At 48.8% G+C, this 22,644-nt stretch overlaps 2 protein-coding genes across 2 annotated transcripts in view; both read right to left on the reverse strand.

The window, feature by feature from the left end:
• LOC123145468 (putative F-box protein At2g33190) overlaps positions 1 to 16,261 on the reverse strand; it is a 57,009-nt gene extending 40,748 nt beyond the window's left edge. Inside the window, exon 1 of the mRNA XM_044564895.1 lies at positions 15,884 to 16,261. The gene's annotated coding sequence lies outside the window, so the exon portion shown is untranslated. The remainder of the gene's footprint in view (positions 1 to 15,883) is intronic.
• Positions 14,364 to 15,890, reverse strand: LOC123145469 (putative F-box protein At5g38270). The gene has a single exon (XM_044564897.1). It carries the CDS (start codon positions 15,837 to 15,839, stop codon positions 14,457 to 14,459), a length of 1,383 nt encoding a protein of 460 aa, XP_044420832.1. The 5' UTR covers positions 15,840 to 15,890; the 3' UTR covers positions 14,364 to 14,456.
• Positions 16,262 to 22,644: the final 6,383 nt, after the last annotated feature.

A 22,644-nucleotide genomic window follows, 5' to 3' on the forward strand; every position in this document is an offset into this window, starting at 1 on the left:
ATCAAAACCATCATGCTTGTTGTGAGAAGCTCTGATTTGTGAGAAGCTTATACCCAAACCTGCCCCAAATGGGACAAAATTTTCACCACGGCATGTTGATGCCGCTCCATGATAGCATGCCAAGTTTCATGAATTTCAGATGAGTTTTGGATTTACTAGAATTTAAAAACCAAGCATCTCAACGTTTTGCCGGCAATCAACAATGCCCTGGTGTTTGAAATTCATTCCCATCCCTTGCATGGGACCTAGAAATTCACCCAAGGACACACATGTGATTTTCCAACCAACTTTGGTGCATTGGAGCATGTGCTTGTAGTTCAAATTAGAATTATTCACATAAAATGCCTAGAAAACCGAGTTAATGTATAAAAAAGGCCAAACGAACCCCGAAAAATTCCAAGATTGAACACAACACTCCTGTTGCTCTATGTTGACACTAGAAAATTTTTGAAAGCAAAAAGAGGCAACGGATATTGTCTCGTCCCCAAAGGTGGTACGTTCCCTATCGAAACCATCATGCTTGTTGTGAGAAGCTTATACCCAAACATGCCCCAAATGGGAGAAATTTTTCACCACGGCATGTTGATGCCGCTCAATGATAGCATGCCAAGTTTCATGAGTTTCAGACGAGTTTTGCATATTCTAGAATTTAAAAACCAGGCATCTCAATGTTTTGCCGGCAATCAACAGTGCCCTAGTGTTTGAAATTCATTCCCATCTCTTGCATGGGACCTAGAAATTCACCCAAGGACACACATGTGATTTTTCAACCAACTTTGGTGCATTGGAGCATGTGCTTGTAGTTCAAATTTGAATTATGCACATAAAATGCCTAGAATACCCAGTTAATGCATAAAAATGTCCAAACAAACCCCGAAAAATCACAAAAATTGACACAACACTCCTGTTGTTCTATGTTGACACTAGAGAATTTTTGAAAACAATAAGAGGCAACGGATATCGTCTCGTCCCCAAAGGTGGTACGTTCCCTATCGAAACCATCATGCTTGTTGTGAGAAGCTCTGGTTTGTGAGAAGCTTATACCCAAACCTGCCCCAAATGGGACAAAATTTTCACCACGGCATGTTGATGCCGCTCCATGATAGCATGCCAAGTTTCATGAATTTCAGACGAGTTTTGGATTTACTAGAATTTAAAAACCCGGTATCTCAACGTTTTGCCAGCAATCAACAGTGCCCTGGTGTTTCAAATTCATTCCCATCTCTTGCATGGGACCTAGAAATTCACCCTAGGACACACATGTGATTTTTCAACCAACTTTAGTGCATTGGAGCATGTGCTTGTAGTTAAAATTTTAATTATGCACATAAAATGCCTAGAAAACCCAGTTAATGTATAAAAAAGGCCAAACGAACCCCGAAAAACTCATTCCCATTTCTTCCATGGGACCTAAGCATGCACTAAAGGACACAGATTTGATTTTTCAACCAATTTGTATGCACCGGAGCATGTGCATGTAGTTTAATTTTGAATTGTGCACCTGAAATGGCTAGAAAACCAATTTAATGTATGAAATGTCCAAACGAAGCCTGAATAATTCCAATTCTTTTACGACACACATACAGTTGCATGTTCACTATAGATAAAAGGTCCAGCAATTCGAACACCGTCCATTGCCGCTGTGACCCCATTTTGTAATTCAAATCAAGTAGATCCCACACAGTTTATTCTCACCAACCGTGTGAGATGTAGTACAAAATATCTTGCAGCACCGTCGGTTAGTACGCCTATGGCTTACGCGAGAAGGTGCGTCGACTACAGTCCACAGCCGGCGTGTCAAGCACACTAGCTCGCTCCCCCAAAACTCCCGCCTCTGCATCCCTCAGTCCCTTGATTAAAATTTTCAGTAGCCCCAGCATTTTACTCCCGCCCCTGCATCCCTCGCAATCTAAAATATATATGCTCGCCCTTGATCCAAATTTTCAGTAGCCCCGCCTTGTTACTCCCGCCTAGTAAAATTTTCAGTTGCCGCAGTGTTTCCTCAAACACAACCTCCGCTCAAACAGACACACACACAACCCTCAAAACCATTGGTAGGTCGCCGACATCGCCGGTGCCTCCATCCTCAACCTCTACCTGTGTGCCGGGGAGCTCGAGTAGCAAATGGCCAAAATGAGGTTTATCGCGGCCTTTTCGTCCGACGCCGGCGAGGTGGCCGCCGAGGTGTCCCCGTCGTCCTCCGCGGGCCTGATCCGCCGTCGCCGGTCCCCCGATCCGCCCGCTGCCGCGCCCCTACGCCGGTTCGAGGACTTCCCCGTCCTCCCCCGGACCCAGTAGCCGACGAAGTCCTACCTCAGGGTCCGACAGCGGCGGTGGGGGACGTGGGTCGCCGAGATTACAAATCAAGAGACCCACACCCGCCGGTGGCTCGGTAGCTTCCACACGGCCGAGCTCGCGGCCATGGAGTACGACCACTGGCAGGTCCGCTACCATGGCGCGGCGGCTAGGCTCAATTTCCCCTTTGGCACACGCCCGGTCCACCTTGTTCCGCTGGAGCCATGGGTGGTGAGCTCGGCCTTGGCGCGAGAGGACCGCGAGGCATGGGAGCGTCTCGAGGCCGAGGCCGCCGACGAGGCCTACATGCAAGAGCTCCACCAGCAACACCCGGAGCTCATGGAGGCGGAGCGGGTGATCTTTGCCGGTGCGAAGGGCGGCGAGGTTATCACGCTCTCCTCCGATGATGAGGTCGGAGGCGGCGAGGTTATCGTGCTCTCCTCTGATGACGAGGTCGAAGGCGGTGGCGACGGTGGCGCGGAGGGCGTCGAGATGGCCCCCCAGGACGAGGAGATCGGCGTCGACGAGTGGAGGAGTGCCTTCCCCAACGACCCCGACGACGGTACTGGCCCGGACCCGGCTCGCGGCACACCGTACATGACGAGGAAGGATTGGCTCGACCTCTACTTCGACCGAAAGTAGTTTAGCTTAGTTTAAATTTATGTTTTATGTTCGGTTATGCAAAACTATCTATGTTTATGTTTGAATGCATGCTACTTTCGATTGAACCTGCTTTGAACTTGATCAAATTGAAGTTTAAAACCTTAAGTTTAGGGGATCGACTAGAAAAGGCCAAAAATGCTGGAGTATATATATATATCCACTAAGGGTTTTAGTCCTTTAACTTTTTAAGGATCGCCTAGAGATGTCCTTATGACTTGTTTATTTCAGTTCTTCACAATGTGATGCTCTATATGTGCAACTATTTGTTGTGCAGTTCAATTTCATCAATAATAGTTTCAACAATACCACTATGAATTACGATATTTGGTTGCTGTTAAGGATATTGCAGTTAAAATGCCTTTTCGTTTTTCAATTGTTGTTTAGCAACATGCATTGTACTGAATGAGTAAATATGCAATCCCAGGCTACATAGCAACAAGGAAGAGTGTTGCCTTAACGTTCTTATGATGTCTAGATATACATGTAATAAAATCTTATATAATGGGATGGATGGAATGTTGCTACATCATTTTTCAATTGTTGTTTAGCTTCTAATATTAACTTGGTGCTTTTAGGTACATATATCATTGCCAAAGATCCACACTTCGACCCTTTCTGCGCATGGGGCAATGAGATATTCATGAACCAACATCAAGTGAGGAAACTGATAAAGATTGTTACTAAAATGGGTCAAAAGATGTCAATCGAACTATTTGTTTACACTTTATACAAGACAACAATGAAGTGCAGGATGGTAAGTAAGATCCCTGTAGCCTTCTTTTTACTTCCCCTAATGAGTTGTGTTAGATGACAATATCTGAATCTTTTTTCTTTTCCAGTGGATCCTGGAGAAGTTTACTCAAGATTACCTCTCAAACTACATGATTGGCGGGCGGCCATCACAAGGGGTTGGACTAGAGTCCTGCATGCCTTCTGCATCCATGAGAGCACAATAGGGCCATTCCGCTTCACCTTGTTCAGCAACTGGAATGTCTATCGCCTCTTTCTTTACCATCTGTAATAGTACATGTATAGAACCCTGGTACATCATTCTTTATTTGGTGCTTCTGTAATTCTTAAACATATGTACATGTGAATCGAATAATGCATTGGTTGTTTGAACCTGATGGATATGAATAAAGCTATAGCCTACATTCAAGTTTAAATTAGGTACAATTTTAAATAGCAGCAATTAAATTAGGGCGAAATTACGTTGTGCAGGTCATTACGGCACACACGGTTGGTAAAACACAAACGTTTGCGATATACACCATAATCTGAGACGGTTCACACAGAGGAAACGTGTGCAAGCATGCACACAGTTGCCATTCGCAAAGCGTGTGTGATGTCAGACACTATCACATACGGTGCGGGAAAACTAAATGTGTGTGATTGTCTACCTATCGTACACGGTTTATAATCATGAACTGTTTGTGATGTGCCAGGCATCGTAAATCTCCCGAGCCTGGAATCTACCTAGAATCTGCCTGGAAAGCTCCCGTGCCTAGAATCTGCCTGGTTTTAGGTAGAACCACAAAACTCCGACCGCGATGGCAATGCGAGCACAAATGAGTAGCAAGGATGAAGCATTTGGGATATTCGAGATATCGAAAACGGTTATATAGGGACAACTGTATGCATCAAGGCTCCCTATCCCCGACGGTTTCTGGGTCGTGTGGGAAGGACCCCCCTATCGCCCACACTCACTTGGCGACGGTTCCAAATGCCGTCGCGGAAAGGGGTAAAAAAACATTTGTTTAGGACCGACGCGCACCAGTGAATGGTTCGGTCCAAGGGGCGATTATGGCCATGATCTCATGGGTTGAAGGTATTTATTCAAGTGCGAAGCCTCCAATGATATGATCGTCTGGTTCAATTTCTGGGTGGGGCGGGGGCAATCTGGGCGGGCTCATTGGTTGAGGTGCCGTTGTCCCCACTCTGCCATGCTACGGATGGCTTGAATAGCCTTTCTAGAAAGGTATTGGGTCTCGCTTGGCGCCCATGCGGGCAAGCACATCCGCGGCCTGGTTACTGTCTCTAGAGGCATGATGGAATTCTAGACCCTCGAATCGGGCTGACATCCTAAGGACGACATTCCTATATGCCGCCATTTTTGGATCTTTGGCATCAAATTCTCCGTTGACCTGGGAGATGGCGAGGTCCGAATCTCCTCGCAAACCTCAAGCCACCGAACACCCATCGATGTTGCCATTCGAAGACCGTGCAACAGTGCCTCGTATTCGGCTGCATTATTGGAGTCTGTGTACATGATCTGTAAAATGTACTGGATATTATCGTCTGTGGGGGATATTAGGATTACCCCAGCCCCCAGTCCGGCTAGAATTTTAGAGCCGTCAAAGTACATCGTCCAGTGTGCATATGCACTATATTCCTTGGGGAGTTCGGCTTCTACCCATTCGGATAAAAAATCGGCCAACACCTGAGATTTAATAGCTCGGCATGGTTTATATACGATCTCGAAGGGAAGGAGATCTGTGGCCCATTTTACAATGTGGCCCGTGGCATCCCTGTTATTGATTATATCGTTGAGGGGTACCTCGGATGCTACTGTCACTGAACACTCTTGAAAGTAGTGTCGCAATTTTCGGGATGCCATAAAGACCGTGTATGCTATCTTTTGGTAGTGAGGGTATCGGGATTTGCATGGTGTGACGACCTCTGACACGTAGTATACTGGCTTTTGGACCTGGAACTTGTGTCCCTTTGATTCCTGTTCTACAACGAGCACCGCACTCACCACCTGGTTGGTAGCTAAGATGTATAGCAGCATAGGTTCACCGATACCTGGTGCGGCCAGGATGGGTTTGCTTGCCAGGAGTGCCATGCTTTCTTCTAGTGCGGCGGTTGCCTCGTTGGTCCACTCGAAGTTTTTAGTTTTCTTAAGTAGCCTGTAGAGAGGTAGTGCTTTTTCGCCGAGGAGGGAGATGAAACGACTTAGAGCTGCCACGCAACCTACCAACTTCTGAACGTGTTTGAGCTCCGTTGGTATTGCAAACTGGGATAGGGCCTTGATTTTGGCCGGATTGACATCAATTCCTCTATGGGAGACAATAAATCCGAGCTGTTTGCTAGCGAGGACTACAAAGACACATTTTTCCGGGTTGAGCCGTATGTCGTAGGCCCATAGGTTTCAAAGGTCAAGCAGAGATCGTCCACGAGTTGATCGAATTTTTTGGTTTTAGTGACCACATCGTCTACGTATTCCTCGACTGTTTTGCCAATTTGGTTTTCCATGCATGTTTGAATCATGCGTTGGTATGTGGCTCCTGCGTTCTTTAACCCGAAAGGCATCGTGTTGAAGCAGAATAGCCCGTAGGGGGTGATCAACGCGGTTGCAGCTTGGTCGGACTCCTTCATCTTTATTTGATGATATCTGGAGTATGCGTCGAGAAAGCATAGTGAGTCATGTTCGGTAGTGGCGTCGATGATCTGGTCTATGCGAGGTAGGAGGAAGGGATCCTTGGGGCAGGCCTTGTTTAGGTCCTTGAAGTCGACAAGAGCCGCCATGACTTGTCCTTCTTGGGTACCATGACCAGATTTGCTAGCCACTCCGAATGCTTTATTTCACGGATAAATCCGGCCTCCAATAGTTTTGTCAGTTCCTCACCCATAGCCTGTCGTTTAGGTTTGGAGAATCGGCGTAGTGTCTGTTTGACTGGCTTGAAGCCTTTGATGATGTCCAGGCTTTGCTCTGCCAGCCTCCTTGGGATGCCTGGCATATCAAAAGGGTGCAGGTGAATATGTCCCAGTTTTCACGTAAAAACGCGCAGTGCTTCATCAACTGCGGGATCTAGTTGTGTTCTGATGGACGCCGTTTTATTCGGGTCTGTCGGGTGTACCCGGAATTTTACTATCTCGTCAGCTGGTTTAAATGATGTGGATTTTGGCCTTTTAATGAGGACCACGTCGTCCCTGTTGACTGTAGTGCGGAGCGTTGTTAGTTCTTCGGCTGCTAGTGCCTCAGACAGTACAGCGAGGGCAAGCGATGCAGTCTTGTTTTCAGCTCGAAGGGTTGTGGTCGGATCGCTGGCGAGTGAAATCACACCATTAGGCCCTGGCATTTTAAGCTTCATGTCTCCATAATGCGGTACATCTTGAAATCATGCGAATGTTTCACGTCCCAAGAGGGTATGGTATCTGCTGCGGAAGGACACGACATGGAATAACAAGGGTTCGGATCTGTAGTTATCGGGAGTACTGAATGCTACATCCAAGGTTATGCATCCGGAGCAACGTGCCTCCTTACCAGGTACAATTCCCCGGAATGTGGTATGACTGTGCTTGATGTGGGATTTGTTGAGCTGCATTTTGTCGAGCGTGTCCTCATAGAGGCTGCTGCCCCCGTCCATCAGTACTTTAGTTAGCCTAAAGCCGTCGATTATGGGGTCGAGGACTAGTGCGGCAGGCGCGTGGGTGGGCGGGACCTTGGCTCGTCCTTCTAATCAAAGGTGATAGGTGCGTCCGCCCATGGTTGTGTGTCCATCACCTGGTAGACTTGGCCGAGCTCTCGAAGAGCCCTTTTCCTTTGGTTGTTTGAGGAGAAAGTCTCGTAAACTGTCAAGATGTCATCATGAGGTGGCATTGTTGATTGTCTATCAGGGGGTGTGAGACCAAGTATGTTTTCACCACTTTTGGCCACCTGCCTTACCACCTAACAAGCTCGAAGCATGTGAGTCAGATTTGCGTTAAGCAGGGCCGAGTGTATAGGGCATGGTTTATCCATCAATTCATCCAGAACCGTTTTGGGTTTATCTCTCTTTTCTGCGGGCTCGTGTACGGGTGAACCTCTCGCATATGCCCGCTCTGCTTGGGTTTTCCTATGCCTCGGGGTAGGGACTAGCTCCCTGCGCATTTGTTGTAACCTCCAGGTGCTTTCCATGGCGCAATATTTGTGTACCATGTCCGATAATTCGGCAAAGTTTTGCACGCGGCGGCGGGCGAGGGCATCTAAGATCCCTGCGTCCCGGCAATTGAGTCGGAAGGCTTCGATTATCTCTTCGTCGCGGTAGTCAATTATCTTGTTTTTACCAGGAGAAATCTGGCCCGGTAATGATGAACCGTTTCTTCGGGCTGCTGCTTGACGTACAATAGGTCCCATACGTTCAGTTTTCCCGCATCCGGGCAATATTCGGCGTGGGAGGCGGGTGGGAAATTTTTGGGCGATCCCGTCTTCTATGGGTCCAGGGCGTCAGCAGCGGCGAGCCGTGCCTGGGCTATACCCGGATCTAATAGCGCAGTATTCGGTGAACGACTGCATGTGGTTGGGTCGACTTAAGGTCAGATCCCGTATCACAAGCCGAGTACAAACTCTTATCCTAACGGGTGTCCGAATTCGGGCTAGAGACCCGGGTGTATACTGTCATAAGCTTTGGAGATCGCGATCCCTTCGCCCTTTCCTTGATGGTAGCGACGAGGTGACTGATGGGCGGGGTGTGGATCTCTCTGTCATAGGGTTTAAGCCCAATCTGGTCATAGGCCGTAGGCCTGCTGACGGAGATTCCCATAGCTAGGAATCAATCCAAAAGGTCGTTTACCAAAGAGGTTCCTGTCGGGGACATGCCTCCTGGGTGTTCGGCGGGACGTTCTTCAGACACTTCAATGGGATCCAGCTTTAGGGCCAGATCTAGGGTTGCGTTGGTTCCCTTTACATCCACTGAATCCGAGGTCAAGGCATCGGGCTCAGCGGGTTCTTCGGAAGCAGGGCTTCACCGAGGGCAGACGCCGATCTGAGTTCCCGTGGCTAGTTTTGCGATCGACGGTGAGGTTTTCAACCGGGTTTAAACATCCGGTGAGGTCAGCGTGGAAAGTGATGCTGTTGAACGAAAAAATCTGGTCGGGGACGAAGATGTCCCTGGCTTTGGTGGGGTTTCTTACGAATGGCTCAGCCATCGATTCTTCGGCGATCCACAGCGGAAATCTCAATGAAAGCACTAATGTCGGTGTCAAAACCGACGGATCTCGGGTAGGGGGTCCCGAGCTGTGGATCTAGGATCAATGGGGAACAAGGGACGATGAACACGGTGTTTACCCAGGTTCGGGCCCTCTCGAAGAGGTAAAACCCTACGTCCTGCTTGATTGTATTTGATGTATGGTATGGTTACAGAGTAGATCTACCTCGAGATCAAGCGAGCTAAACCCTAAGGTGATGAGGTGATGGATGTAGCTCTCCCTCTAAAGACTAAAGCCCTCTGGTTTATATAGACACTAGTAGGGTAAGGGTTACAAGTGACCAGTTACAAAGAAGGGAAGATCCTGCCTAATCTTGGCTTGGAGGGCACACCACGACTCCGAAGCTTCCTTGTCTGGCCACGGGTCCGCACTCTAGCTTGGCCCCATAGTGGCCCATCAGTCCGACCCATACATAATGGGTCGACAGCCCGGGGACCCCTTAGTCCAGGACTCCCTCAATAGGCCCCTGACCCACCCCCGCACATCATGTTGACCGTCAGGTCATGCGCGCCACATGGACAAGTAGGCCCATGGATAAGACCGGTCTAGTCTGTCGGAGCCTGACCATATAACCTTTACTGTGGACCACGAGAGTTCTTCCTGCCAACTGGTCGGTAGCACGGGGAAGATTTGCAATGCGTTGCTTGGTTGTACTCCAACATTTAAAAAACCAAGGTGGTCTACGTCACCTTGATATGCAACTCGGCTAGTGGAGGTCGACTACGTGAAGGCACTGATCGGGAGACTATCGTTGAACCAGTTTTAAGACCGGCGACCGAAGAAGACGTGCAACTCGGATAGCCTGAGGTACACCATGCTTGAAGACCGGTTCAGGGGCTACTGACGGTGTTCCGACTAAGGGGCATATCACCATGATGACTCCCGACCTAGTGGGCCGATCTGAGGACTCCCTTTATCAGTTTCGTCCTAGGCCACATAGGGCGGCCCATGGCGGATAACTGAAGATTCCAGACAACTTGACATACAAGACAAAAAACTGGATTCGTGGAGGTCTCTACCTCCTCATACATAGTCGACTAGGATCCATTTAACTGACTTCTAGATAATTTACAATCTCTCAGTCATTTGTACGCTTGATACACTCCAACGGAATAAAACACAAGCAGGAGGTAGGGTATTTATCTCCCCCCCCGAAGGTCATAAGCTTGGGTAAAATCCTTGTCTTTGTTTCCATCGTGCCAACCAGCCCACCTTAGGACACTGTATCGAGGGATCTGCTGAATTTAGCTCCAACACCAGGGCAGTGGCGGCGGAGCGGGCGAGGACACTGGCCCCATGATCAACGAGGAATAGGAGAGGGTGATGGCCGAGATGACCGATAGCGAGTACTTTGTTTAGTTTGTGTGCTATATTAGTTTAAATTTCGTTTAATGTGCTTCTCTCTTCATTGCTGCACCTTTAGATGTTTAGAGCAGCAGCCAGTAGAACATTCCCTTCGTGATTGCCGAAATCACCAACAACGCTCGAGGTCAGAGACTTCAGACCAATAAGCTTGATTCACAGCTTCCCCAAACTAGTTGCAAAGGTCATGTCTCTTCGCGTGGCACCAGAGATGACGAACATCGTGGGAACTCACCACAGCGCGTTCATTCAAGGGAGGTGTCTCCATGACAACTATATGCTCGTGCAAGGCACTGTCAGGTGGCTACAATCGACCAAAAGGCCCGCGCTCATGCTGAAGCTAGACATAACAAAAGCTTTCGACACCGCGGATTGGGCATTCTTGCTAGAGGTCCTACGACACCTAGGCTTCGGAGACAAGTGGATCGCTTGGGTGGCCGGTCTGTTGGCCTCATCTTCCACTCGGGTGCTGCTCAACGGCGTGCCAGGCAAGGTTATTTACAACAAGTGTGGATTCCGGCAGGGAGACCTAGTTTCCCCACTACTCTTTGTCATGGTTATGAGCTGCCTCCACGCCCTACTCAACCACGCCGCGGAGTCTGGAGTTCTAGCACCACTCACTCCGACGGGTCTGAGGAACCGCACCTCGATCTTCGCGGATGATGTGGTCACCTTTATCAGGCCGGAGGCCCAAAGTATCCGGGCATGTAGCCTTCTTCTGCAAGACTTCGGGAAGGCATCAGGCCTGCACACGAACCTAGGGAAGTGTTCTGCGCACCCGATTAGGTGCACCGATGAGCAGATCGGCATCATAGCTGCCGAGTTGGGTTGCCCAGTGTTGGGGTGGCCATGTAGATACCTTGGCCTGCCACTCGGACTAAGGAAGATCACAGCGAGTCAACTACAATTCCTGGTGGACAAGATGGCGGACAGACTACCAGCTTGGCAAGCGAGACTGATGTACCGTGCCGGGCGATTGGAACTAGTGAAGACCACCCTGACATCGATGCCAATACACGCCATGATGGCGCTGGACCTGCCCGTCAAAACGATAGAAGCTGCCAACAAAATTTGCAGAGGTTTTATGTGGAAGGGTCGCCGGGACGTGCATGGAGGGCATTGTTTGGTCGCCTGGGACAAAGTTTGCTCGCCGAAGGAGTTTGGGGGTTTGGGAGTGCCCAATCTGCGCCTGCTTAATATCTCGCTATGAGCAAGATGGCTGTGGCTTGCAAGGACGGACCCGGCTAGACCATGGGCAGAATTCAACATCCAAGTCTCCTCGGACTCGCTAGCCATTTACAGAGCAGCCACAAAGTGCACCATTGGGGACGGATCCACGGTCTTATTATGGACGGATTGGTGGCTCCAAGAGGGACGCATACATGATATCATGCCAAACCTATTTGGTGTCATCAAAAAGAGCGCAACAAAAATAAGGACAATGAGGCAAGCTAAGTCAAGACAATGGTGGCGCGATGTGTCGCCCAACATGAACACCCAGGCCTTACAAGAGTTCATACAATTGGTCGACCGACTACGGAATATCCAACTAGCGGACGGGACTGACGACAAAGTGGTCTGGTCTTGGGAAAGAGATGGTTTGTTCTCGGCTCGGTCAGCTTATCGAGCTCATTTTGCTGCACGTATTGAGTCCGCAGGAGCAATGGTGATTTGGAAGTCCAGAGCACCGGCAACGTGCAAATTCTTTTCCTGGTTGGCGGCGCAGAAAAGATGTTGGACGGCGGACAGATTGCAGCGACGTTTATTGCCACATCCGGCGGCATGCCCATTCTGCGATCAGGAGCCAGAAACGATCGATCACCTACTCCTTGGATGTGTTCTCGCTCGACAAATATGGTCCGCCATTATGGGCAACTGGGGAAAGCCTCACTGGACTCCGGAGCCGGAGGCTGAACTCATTCGATGGTGGACTTCCCTTCACATCGAGAAGACTAGGAGGAAGGAAGCATGGACAGTGTGGAAACATAGGAACGACATCGTGTTCAACGGAGCTTCCCCATCTGTCAGCACGGCCCTCCGGCAGATCGAGGCGGAGGGACAGAACTGGAGGGCTGTGGCCCTGCTGAGGGAGGCAAGTTCACTCCCAACTAGGTTAGATCGGTTGAGTGGTAGCGAGTAGTTAGCATGCGGTCTCGGGCTCGTGCAGCCGTGGGTTCTGTTGTAACGTTGTAAAAATCCGCCATCTTGGCATCTTCTATCTATGATCGCGATACGTCTGCTTGACGTATCCTTGAAAAAAAATGCGACTTTGCAAGCCATGACACCATTGCAGGTTTGGCCATTCTATTATTTTATACTACCTCCATCCCACAATATAAGATGATTTTGCAAGCTGTTTTAGCTTGCAAAACAATCTTATATTATGGGATGGAGGAGTAGAAAAGAAGCATCAAAGTTGATCTTTAGCAAAATTTCCTCTGGTCTTGACAACCTATTCAGCTGCCTGACCACTTGTGCATAGTGGCAATCTGCATCAGGTGCATCTGCGAAATAGTTTTTTTACTATTCTCAGGAGGTATTTTCTAGATCACTTTGCTGGTGCTTGAACAATAATGATGAAAAATTCCATCTAAAACTAATAAAGATGAAGCTCATTCGATTTCATCTGAATCAGTTAGTAAGAAATCGTTATAATCCTGTGTGGTGTGTTCTTGCTCTGGTGGGATCTGCAACCACAACGGGCCAATTCACTACCGAGGAAAATTCTTCCAATAAAGGGAAGGTAAGGAGCCAACCTCAACAAGTCTTCATAGGAAGTTAAGAATTACACAAATCTGCATCTGACAAGGAGGTACCATAATATCAACACCAATATATCAAACTTTAGCTAACTACAGTACAAAAGAAGATGATATGGCAGCAAAACACTGAAACACCCGGCCTTACAGATCATTTCCATCTCTTGAGTAATATAAACTTTTTTCTAGACTTACGTCGATACTGTTTCAATTATGAATCATGTCGTCAGGCATGCATCCAGTGTGCATTGTGCAACATACCACTTTACAATAGGAGGACTGCATTATTGCAGAACCACTTGAAAAAAGATAACTCTAGTCTAAAAACTAATATGATGATGCAATACATACTCATGGCAATATCAGAGAGACGTGCATAGAAATCTTGAAAAATTGAACATATAACTGGAACATGCCAAAAACGAAACACTAAAACCTGGGAATTAAAACAATAAGCCAAAGCAAACTTTATTTTCGCACCTAGAAATATCTCTGTATAACCATATCTTTGGATCCGTACAGATATGTTTGTAAACAGAGAAAGACAGTAGATCTTACTCTTCATTAGTGCAGCTTCGAATAGCAGATCTTGTAGCAAAAACCTAAAAATCAAATAAAATTTGACATACCTCACTTCTGCAATACCTAAATACTGAAATTTTGCCTAGCAAAAATAAAACATGCTGGAAGGAACGTTTTGTGCGAAATGCAATACTGAACATTTATATCAAAAGGGCAGGGAACATAATCTAATTTTAGGAAGGAGAGTACCTCGACAAACATCTGTAGGCTTTTGATCGTCCATCTCCAAAGAATAACAATGACGACGATGGCAACCATACGAATTCAACTGATATGGAAACCAAATAAAATCCTAAAAGGTAGACGATTTTATTTTTTTACAGAGCACTCAACCAAGAGGTCCTGGGTTCGAACCAGCGTGGGAGCTTCTATGCACTGGGTCTGTCCTATATACTCAAAGATAAGGATGTCCTTATTGGCTGATCACCAGTAGAAAACTAATGTATCTAATGCTCATAATGACAAGGTATTACTTTTCCAATGGTATCTAATGGTATGTTATTGGCTTGAACAGTTTTTTTGAAAGAATTGAGTGAAAGGACACATCAGATCCACCAAATTAAGCATCTCAAAGTACCTGAATATCCTAAACTTGACTGTTCACTAACTATCTTCCTTGTACAACACATTTGCGTTAACATTTCCACAAGGACCTTGGGTCAGGCCATCTAAGCTCCAACTTTGCACATGACAGCGGCAGTAATTTAACACATGATAAAAGTTCTCCATAAATAAAATAAAATATGGCAAAAAACATTTATATTATTGCTTTGATAAATATAATATAAATGGAACAAGCCTCCATTGTCATAGCATTGAACACAGTTACATCAATCCCGAGTACATCATTGTAAGACTGGGTGTTATCCATATGGGATTTGGCCAGCTGCAATAAATCTGAGGTATAATTTCTTCCCTGGTGTCATTTTCCAAATTTAGAACACCTACATCACGTTTACTATTCTGATACAACGAAATAAATCTTACATCATCGGTGAAGTAGACACAGTTTGCCTTCAATTGCGGATATTCTTCCACACTGAGACACTGAGTCTGGCTATGCCCAAGAAACAACACATGGCCATGCAAGCCATTTATTTCCACAAGCTTTTTTGCTGCCATATCAATCTTATATACAAATATTTTGCTGGTTTCCTTTATGTTCTCTGAACCAGCATCGCCATCTACAGTGGGCTGTTCCCTCCAAACTTGCAGCATATCGCCCCACGGTGCCTGAACAATGTATATGTGCTCACAAATATAATTCTTCATGTCACCCAGAACCGTCTTCCTTGTGACAGTAGGACCAGAGAGATCAAAAGCATCAATTGATCCAGTTCTTGTCACTGCATACAGTATACCATCCTTGTAGATGCATTCTTGATAGTTCCAACCTGGTGGCAGAAAGGTCCACCCACAGTCCCCTGCCCTTGCAAATGAAATCTGATATTCTGGATTATGAATGAGCACCACAATATAGCTTTCCGTTTGCGGGTCAGGAAACAAATATGCCTTCAAGTAGAGATAGTCACGGAGCTCATCGAGAGCATAAACTGAGGGCTCGTGACCAAGGAATTCTGCAAGTGCAGTGTACCGTGGCTCCCACAACTCATACTTATGAATAGCACCTTCATCGTCAAAGACCGGCTTGACTTGCTCAAGAGTAATCACTGACGGGAGAACAATCTGTTCACCAGTGATTGGATTTACAATTTGCAGCTCGGACCTCTCATCGGAAGTGATCAGCCAACCATGCGAAGAGCCAATCAGATACCTACTGCGGATCGGTGGATCCGGGAGGGTTAACTTGTAGGCCCTCTTTTCCGCAAGGCTGTAGAGGCAAGCTGCGTTCTCTCCGGCAAGGCTGTAGAGGAGGCAAGGCGTCTGGCGCTGTTTGTGCTGCCGAAGCTGACGGCGTAGTCCGGTGTACACCGAGCGCCAGGAGGAGCAGACAGAGCCTGCGCGCACGAGGTCAGGGACCTCGAGGAGGGCAAAGATGCTCGACAGCATATCCGGTGGCAGCTCCGGCTCCGGCTCCGGCGATTTGCCCACCATATTCTCCATGGGCGGCGGGTCTCCTCTGAATTTGCCGAGTACACTGGGGGAAAGTCCCATCAGATCAGCCAAAGCTCTGAAGATGAGAGAGCACAAACTCGTCGGATGTCTAGCTAGCTGCCGTAAACTCTTTATTACGATACAGGCCTCCATCGGGGCTCCGGCGATACTTATATAGGCAAGAAAGACAAACCAACCGAGGGCCTGCTCCAGTCGGCGACGGAGATCCAAATCCGAATCCAGACACGGAATTTCGCTGTGTGCTGGGACTCGGGGCAGTTCAAATCCGGAAATGAATCGAGCTTTGGATCCGACTCGCCGCCGAAACAAAATTCCCGCCTCTCCAGGGCCCAAGATGTAGTGTCACTAACCCGCGAGAAGATAAGCTGCCCGGCGAGCGAGCTGGGGGCTCCGTCGGCCGCGGCGGCGAAAGGCGCTACTGGGATTCAGAGGGTGGTTCCCGGACTGGGGGATAGGGTTACTGGAAGTGGAACATGGTAGTGGCGGACTGGCGGCGTCCGAGAGGGCAACAAGCGCGGCGGTGGCTCCAGGGTCAAATGGTGCTAAATTATGGCAAAAGGGTAAAAACAGTGAATTCGGCCGTCGGTGGAACGACAGATTTCTTGAAAAGGGGCAAAATGAACGGTTTTCATGTGTCAATTTTTTGTCAGGATTTGTTGTGTTTGCGAAAAGAAAACTGTCATTCTCACGACAAAAAAAATTGTCATAGAAACAGCCGTTTTGCTATGCTTAAAATTCTACGAAAACGCTAACGCCCACAAGCGTGGGCGTCTGGCAACTCACCCACACACATAGATCCTCGTCCAACCAATTCTGCACGAATCTTAGCGCGTTTTAGCAGTTTTTGAGTGCCACGTAGGACTAAGCTGGTGTGTGGGCATTCATTCGGTCGCCCACACGTCCTTTTTCACCACACGAGGGGTGGTGTGTGGGCGTTTAGCAATTCGTTCACACGCCAGTTTTCACGCACGCAGAGGGGGCTAGTGTGTGGGCGTTTATCACTTCGCTCACACGCTCGTCTCCTCGCCCACACCCAAAGCTGGCAGTTGCCATGTGTTTCTGCAGGGTACATGACAACTGGCCTAGCTTTGCTTGTAAGCAGATGGCAACTCTCTTTTATCCGAGTTGCCATGTGTTTTTGCATGGTACATGGCAACTGCCCCAGCGTGCACGTAAGCAGATGGCAACTCTTTCTCTTTACATGGCAACTGCCCTAGCGTGCTTGTGAGCACATGGCAACTCTCTCTTTTACCCGAACATGTTTTTTTGCCATGCCTTTTTGTAGTACTACATGGCAACTGCCTAGTGTTAGTGGGTGGCAACTCCTAAAGTTTTGAAATCATGGCAACTGCAGTAGACCAGACCATACATGGCAACTGCAGTTGAGCAAGCATGGCAACTGTAGTTGTCCGGCATGGCAACCGAAGTTCAGTGACATGGCAAATGTTGTTAAACGAACATGGACGAGGGTCTGGACCATGGCAACTGCGGGACGCGCGGTGACTGTCACGCGGGGCGTGCGGGACCACGAGGTACGAGGCCTGACGTACGGGGCGTGTGGGCGTTATCTATTTCGCCCACCCGCATGCGCGTGAGAGGGATCGGGAGGGAAAAAAAGAGGTGTGTGGGCATTACTTGTTTTGCCCACACGTAGGTGTGTGGGCTGTTCCTCTTATACACCACACAAAATGTGTGGACAGACTCTCTAACGCCCACACGTGTGGCATTTATCGGCGTACAAATTCTAACATCAGTTTTAAATATTTTCCTTATTATATTTGGCATCATGTGTTACGGACTTAGAGACGTGCGCTGTAGCGTCTCTTATCAGGTTATTACTTCACTATGTACATGCAAAAATATATCCACGGAAAATTGGACAGTATTTTTAAATACCCATGAGCCACCCATACTGCTTAATCTAATCTCTTGGTGCTCTAAGATGGCATAGCCCCATGGCTGCTTGATCATCTTGCGTTCCTTGTCAAATTGTATTTCGTCAAACTCAATTCACAAGTTAATGCATTACCTGGACAACAAAATCATGGAAAGAGTTTACAGCTCACAACATTTCGACACCAAAACCTACAATGTTTCAGAGTAACATGACAGATTATACTCAGAAACCATAACCATCTTCATCAGCCACGGTTCTCCTGATCAACTGTCCATAACCCGCTGGCCGCTGATTGATGTCGACTGAACGCCATGCAGACACGCACCATTTTTGCACCTACTCACAGTAGGTTATGTTCAGCTCCTCCACCTCCCAGGGACTTCACAACAGTTATCATATGGAGGATATTTCTTGGTGAACTGCACAGGAGTGGCAGATCAGTCCCCCCCCTCTCTCCCTCGCGTCGCCCTCTTGGGCGACACGAAGGCCGAAACCCTAGCCCCGCCGCTCTCTCCTCCTCTCTCGACCTCCCCTCGCCGCCGCCTGAGGCAGCCGCCGGCCTTGTCCGGGGCACTGCTGATGAAGGTGCGGCGGGGCCTCTCCTGCTGCCCCGCACCGCTCGCGGGGGGCCTCGGGACCCAGGGCGGCGGCTCCGGCTGGATTGGCGCCACCGGATCCTCGGCACATGGTGGCGCAGGTGCGGGCCGGTGCCCTTGGCCGTGCGAACGGCGAGCTATCCGGTGGATGCGGACCAGGGCGTGGCGGCGGCGGCTTCGGCTTCGCGCCCTCAAATATGGCCGCCTTCCACCCCCTGCTGCGGATTCAGCAAGTCTCCCCCCTAGCTCTGGCCTGCTCCATCCTGGATGCCGGTTCTCCGCCGGGTGGGAGCAGTGACGGGAATATAGACAGGAGAAATCCCTAGCCAGCCTGCTGGCTGTGACGACAGTGACGCCCGCGGGCGCCGCGCACCTCCCTGGAGGCGTCTGTCAGGTATATCTTCCCCGCCCTTCCCCCTTGTGCCTCCCGGGTGAAAACCCCAACGCTGTTGGGCGGCGGCAACGCCCTTGGCGTCGTATCCTTCTTGAAGGCGCTGCTTTGGGAGCAAGGTGGGAAGTTGGACTTCGCTATGATGTGTGCGGTTGGTGTCGGCGGCAGCTGCATACTCCAGCGGTGGTGGTGTCCCCCTGGTTCGGGCCATCTTTGAGTGCTCACTGTGTGGTTGTAGTGATCCTACTCTGGTGCCCGTGGCTACTAGAGAGGGGGGATAGGGATTCCCTCCGGCAGTGTCACTCCAACGACCCGGATGTGCAGAAGCTCCTCAATTTGATACTGGCCCGGCCCTGGCTGCTGTTGTTGGGGATCGTAGCAGAAATTTAAAATTTTCTACGCATCACCAAGATCAATCTATGGAGTCATCTAGCAACGAGAGAGATGAGTGCATCTACATACCCTTGTAGATCGCGAGCGGAAGCGTTCAAGTGAACGGGGTTGATGGAGTCGTACTCGTCGTGATCCAAATCACCGATGACCGAGCGCCGAACGGACGGCACCTCCGCGCTCAACACGCGTACGGAGCAGCGACGTCTCCTCCTTCTTGATCCAGCAAGGGGAAAGGAGAGGTTGATGGAGATCTAGCAGCACGACGGCGTGGTGGTGGAAGTAGCGGGGATCCCGGTAGGGCTTCGCCAAGCGCAAGCGGGAGGGAGAGGTGTCACGGGAGGGAGAGGGAGGCACCAGGGGCTAGGGTACTGCTGCCCTCCCTCACCCCCACTATATATAGGGTCCCTGGGGGGGCGTCGGCCCTGGGAGATCCCATCTCCGGGGGGGGCGGCCAAGGGGGTGGCTTGCCCCCCAAGCCAAGTGGGGCGCCCCCCCCCCCACCCCGAGGGTTTCCAACCCTAGGCGCAGGGGAGGCCCAAGGGGGGCGCACCAGCCCACCAATGGCTGGTTCCCCTCCCCACTTCAGCCCATGGGGCCCTCCGGGATAGGTGGCCCCACCCGGTGGACCCCCGGGACCCTTCCGGTGGTCCCGGTACAATACCGATAACCCCCGAAACTTTCCCGGTGGCCGAAACTGGACTTCCTATATATAATTCTTCACCTCCGGACCATTCCGGAACTCCTCGTGACGTCCGGGATCTCATCCGGGACTCCGAACAACTTTCGGATTTCCGCATACTAATATCTCTACAACCCTAGCGTCACTGAACCTTAAGTGTGTAGACCCTACGGGTTCGGGAGACATGCAGACATGACCGAGACGACTCTCCGGTCAATAACCAACAGCGGGATCTGGATACCCATGTTGGCTCCCACATGTTCCACGATGATCTCATCGGATGAACCACGATGTCGAGGATTCAATCAATCCCGTATACAATTCCCTTTGTCAATCGGTACGTTACTTGCCCAAGATTCGATCGTCGGTATCCCAATACCTTGTTCAATCTCGTTACCGGCAAGTCACTTTACTCATACTGTAATGCATGATCCCGTGACCAACCACTTGGTCACTTTGAGCTCATTATGATGATGCATTACCGAGTGGGCCCAGAGATACCTCTCCGTCAAACGGAGTGACAAATCCCAGTCTCGATTCGTGCCAACCCAACAGACACTTTCGGAGATACCCGTAGTGCACCTTTATAGCCACCCAGTTACGTTGTGACGTTTGGCACACCCAAAGCACTCCTACGGTATCCGGGAGTTGCACAATCTCATGGTCTAAGGAAATGATACTTGACAATTGGAAAAGCTCTAGCAAACGAACTACACGATCTTTGTGCTATGCTTAGGATTGGGTCTTGTCCATCACATCATTCTCCTAATGATGTGATCCCGTTATCAATGACATCCAATGTCCATAGTCAGGAAACCATGACTATCTGTTGATCAACGAGCTAGTCAACTAGAGGCTTACTAGGGACACGTTGTGGTCTATGTATTCACACATGTATTACGATTTCCAGATAACACAATTATAGCATGAATAATAGACAATTATCATGAACAAGGAAATATAATAATAACCATTTTATTATTGCCTCTAGGGCATATTTCCAACAGTCTCCCACTTGCACTAGAGTCAATAATCTAGTTACATTGTGATGAATCGAACACCCATAGAGTTCTGGTGTTGATCATGTTTTGCTCTAGGGAGAGGTTTAGTCAACGGATCTGCTACATTCAGGTCCGTATGTACTTTACAAATATCTATGTCTCCATTTTGAACATTTTCACGAATGGAGTTGAAGCGACGCTTGATATGCCTGGTCTTCCTGTGAAACCTGGGCTCCTTGGCAAGGGCAATAGCTCCAGTGTTGTCACAGAAGAGAGTCATCGGGCCCGACGCATTGGGAATCACCCCTAGGTCGGTAATGAACTCCTTTATCCAGATTGCTTCCTGTGCTGCCTCTGAGGCTGCCATGTACTCCGCTTCACATGTAGATCCCGCCACGACGCTTTGCTTGCAACTGCACCAGCTTACTGCCCCTCCATTCAAAATATACACGTATCCGGTTTGTGACTTAGAGTCATCCAGATCTGTGTCGAAGCTAGCGTCGACGTAACCCTTTACGACGAGCTCTTCGTCACCTCCATATATGAGAAACATATCCTTAGTCCTTTTCAGGTACTTCAGGATATTCTTGACCGCTGTCCAGTGTTCCATGCCGGGATTACTTTGGTACCTTCCTACCAAACTTGCGGCAAGGTTTACATCAGGTTTGGTACACAGCATGGCATACATAATAGACCCTATGGCCGAGGCATAGGGGATGACACTCATCTTTTCTCTATCTTCTGCCGTGGTCGGGCATTGAGCCGTGCTCAATTGCACACCTTGCAATACAGGCAAGAACCCCTTCTTGGACTGATCCATATTGAACTTCTTCAATATCTTGTCAAGGTACGTACTCTGTGAAAGACCAATGAGGCGTCTTGATCTATCTCTATAGATCTTGATGCCTAATATATAAGCAGCTTCTCCAAGGTCCTTCATTGAAAAACACTTATTCAAGTAGGCCTTTATACTTTCCAAGAATTCTATATCATTTCCCATCAATAGTATGTCATCCACATATAATATGAGAAATGCTACAGAGCTCCCACTCACTTTCTTGTAAACACAGGCTTCTCCATAAGTCTGTGTAAACCCAAACGCTTTGATCATCTCATCAAATCGAATGTTCCAACTCCGAGATGCTTGCACCAGCCCATAGATGGAGCGCTGGAGCTTGCATACCTTGTTAGCATTCTTAGGATCGACAAAACCTTCCGGCTGCATCATATACAATTCTTCCTTAAGAAAGCCGTTAAGGAATGCCGTTTTGACGTCCATTTGCCATATCTCATAATCATAGAATGCGGCAATTGCTAACATGATTCGGACAGACTTCAGCTTCGCTACGGGTGAGAAAGTCTCATCGTAGTCAACCCCTTGAACTTGTCGATAACCCTTAGCGACAAGTCGAGCCTTATAGATGGTCACATTACCATCCGCGTCTGTCTTCTTCTTAAAGATCCATTTGTTTTCTATCGCTCGCCGATCATCGGGCAAGTCAGTCAAAGTCCATACTTCGTTTTCATACATGGATCCTATCTCGGATTTCATGGCTTCTAGCCATTTGTCGGAATCTGGGCCCGCCATTGCTTCTTCATAGTTCGAAGGTTCACCGTTGTCTAACAACATGATTTCCAGGACAGGGTTGCCGTACCACTCTGGTGCGGAACGTGTCCTTGTGGACCTACGAAGTTCAGCAGTAACTTGATCTGAAGCTTCATGATCATCATCATTAACTTCCTCCCCAGTCGGTGCAGGCACCACAGGAACATCTTCCCGCGCTGCACTACTTTCCGGTTCGGAAGGGGTGACTATCACCTCATCAAGTTCCACTTTCCTCCCACTCACTTCTTTCGAGAGAAACTCTTTCTCCAGAAAGGACCCGTTCTTGGCAACAAAGATCTTGCCTTCGGATCTGAGGTAGAAGGTATACCCAATGGTTTCCTTAGGGTATCCTATGAAGACGCATTTTTCCGACT

The sequence above is a fragment of the Triticum aestivum genome, chromosome 6D (genome assembly GCF_018294505.1).
Source record: "Triticum aestivum cultivar Chinese Spring chromosome 6D, IWGSC CS RefSeq v2.1, whole genome shotgun sequence".
NCBI lineage: Eukaryota > Viridiplantae > Streptophyta > Magnoliopsida > Poales > Poaceae > Triticum > Triticum aestivum.

Coding starts and splice junctions, on each gene's coding strand:
- LOC123145469 (XM_044564897.1), bottom strand. CDS start 15,839: ATGGAGGCCTGTATCGTAATAAAGAGTTTACGGCAGCTAGCTAGACAT.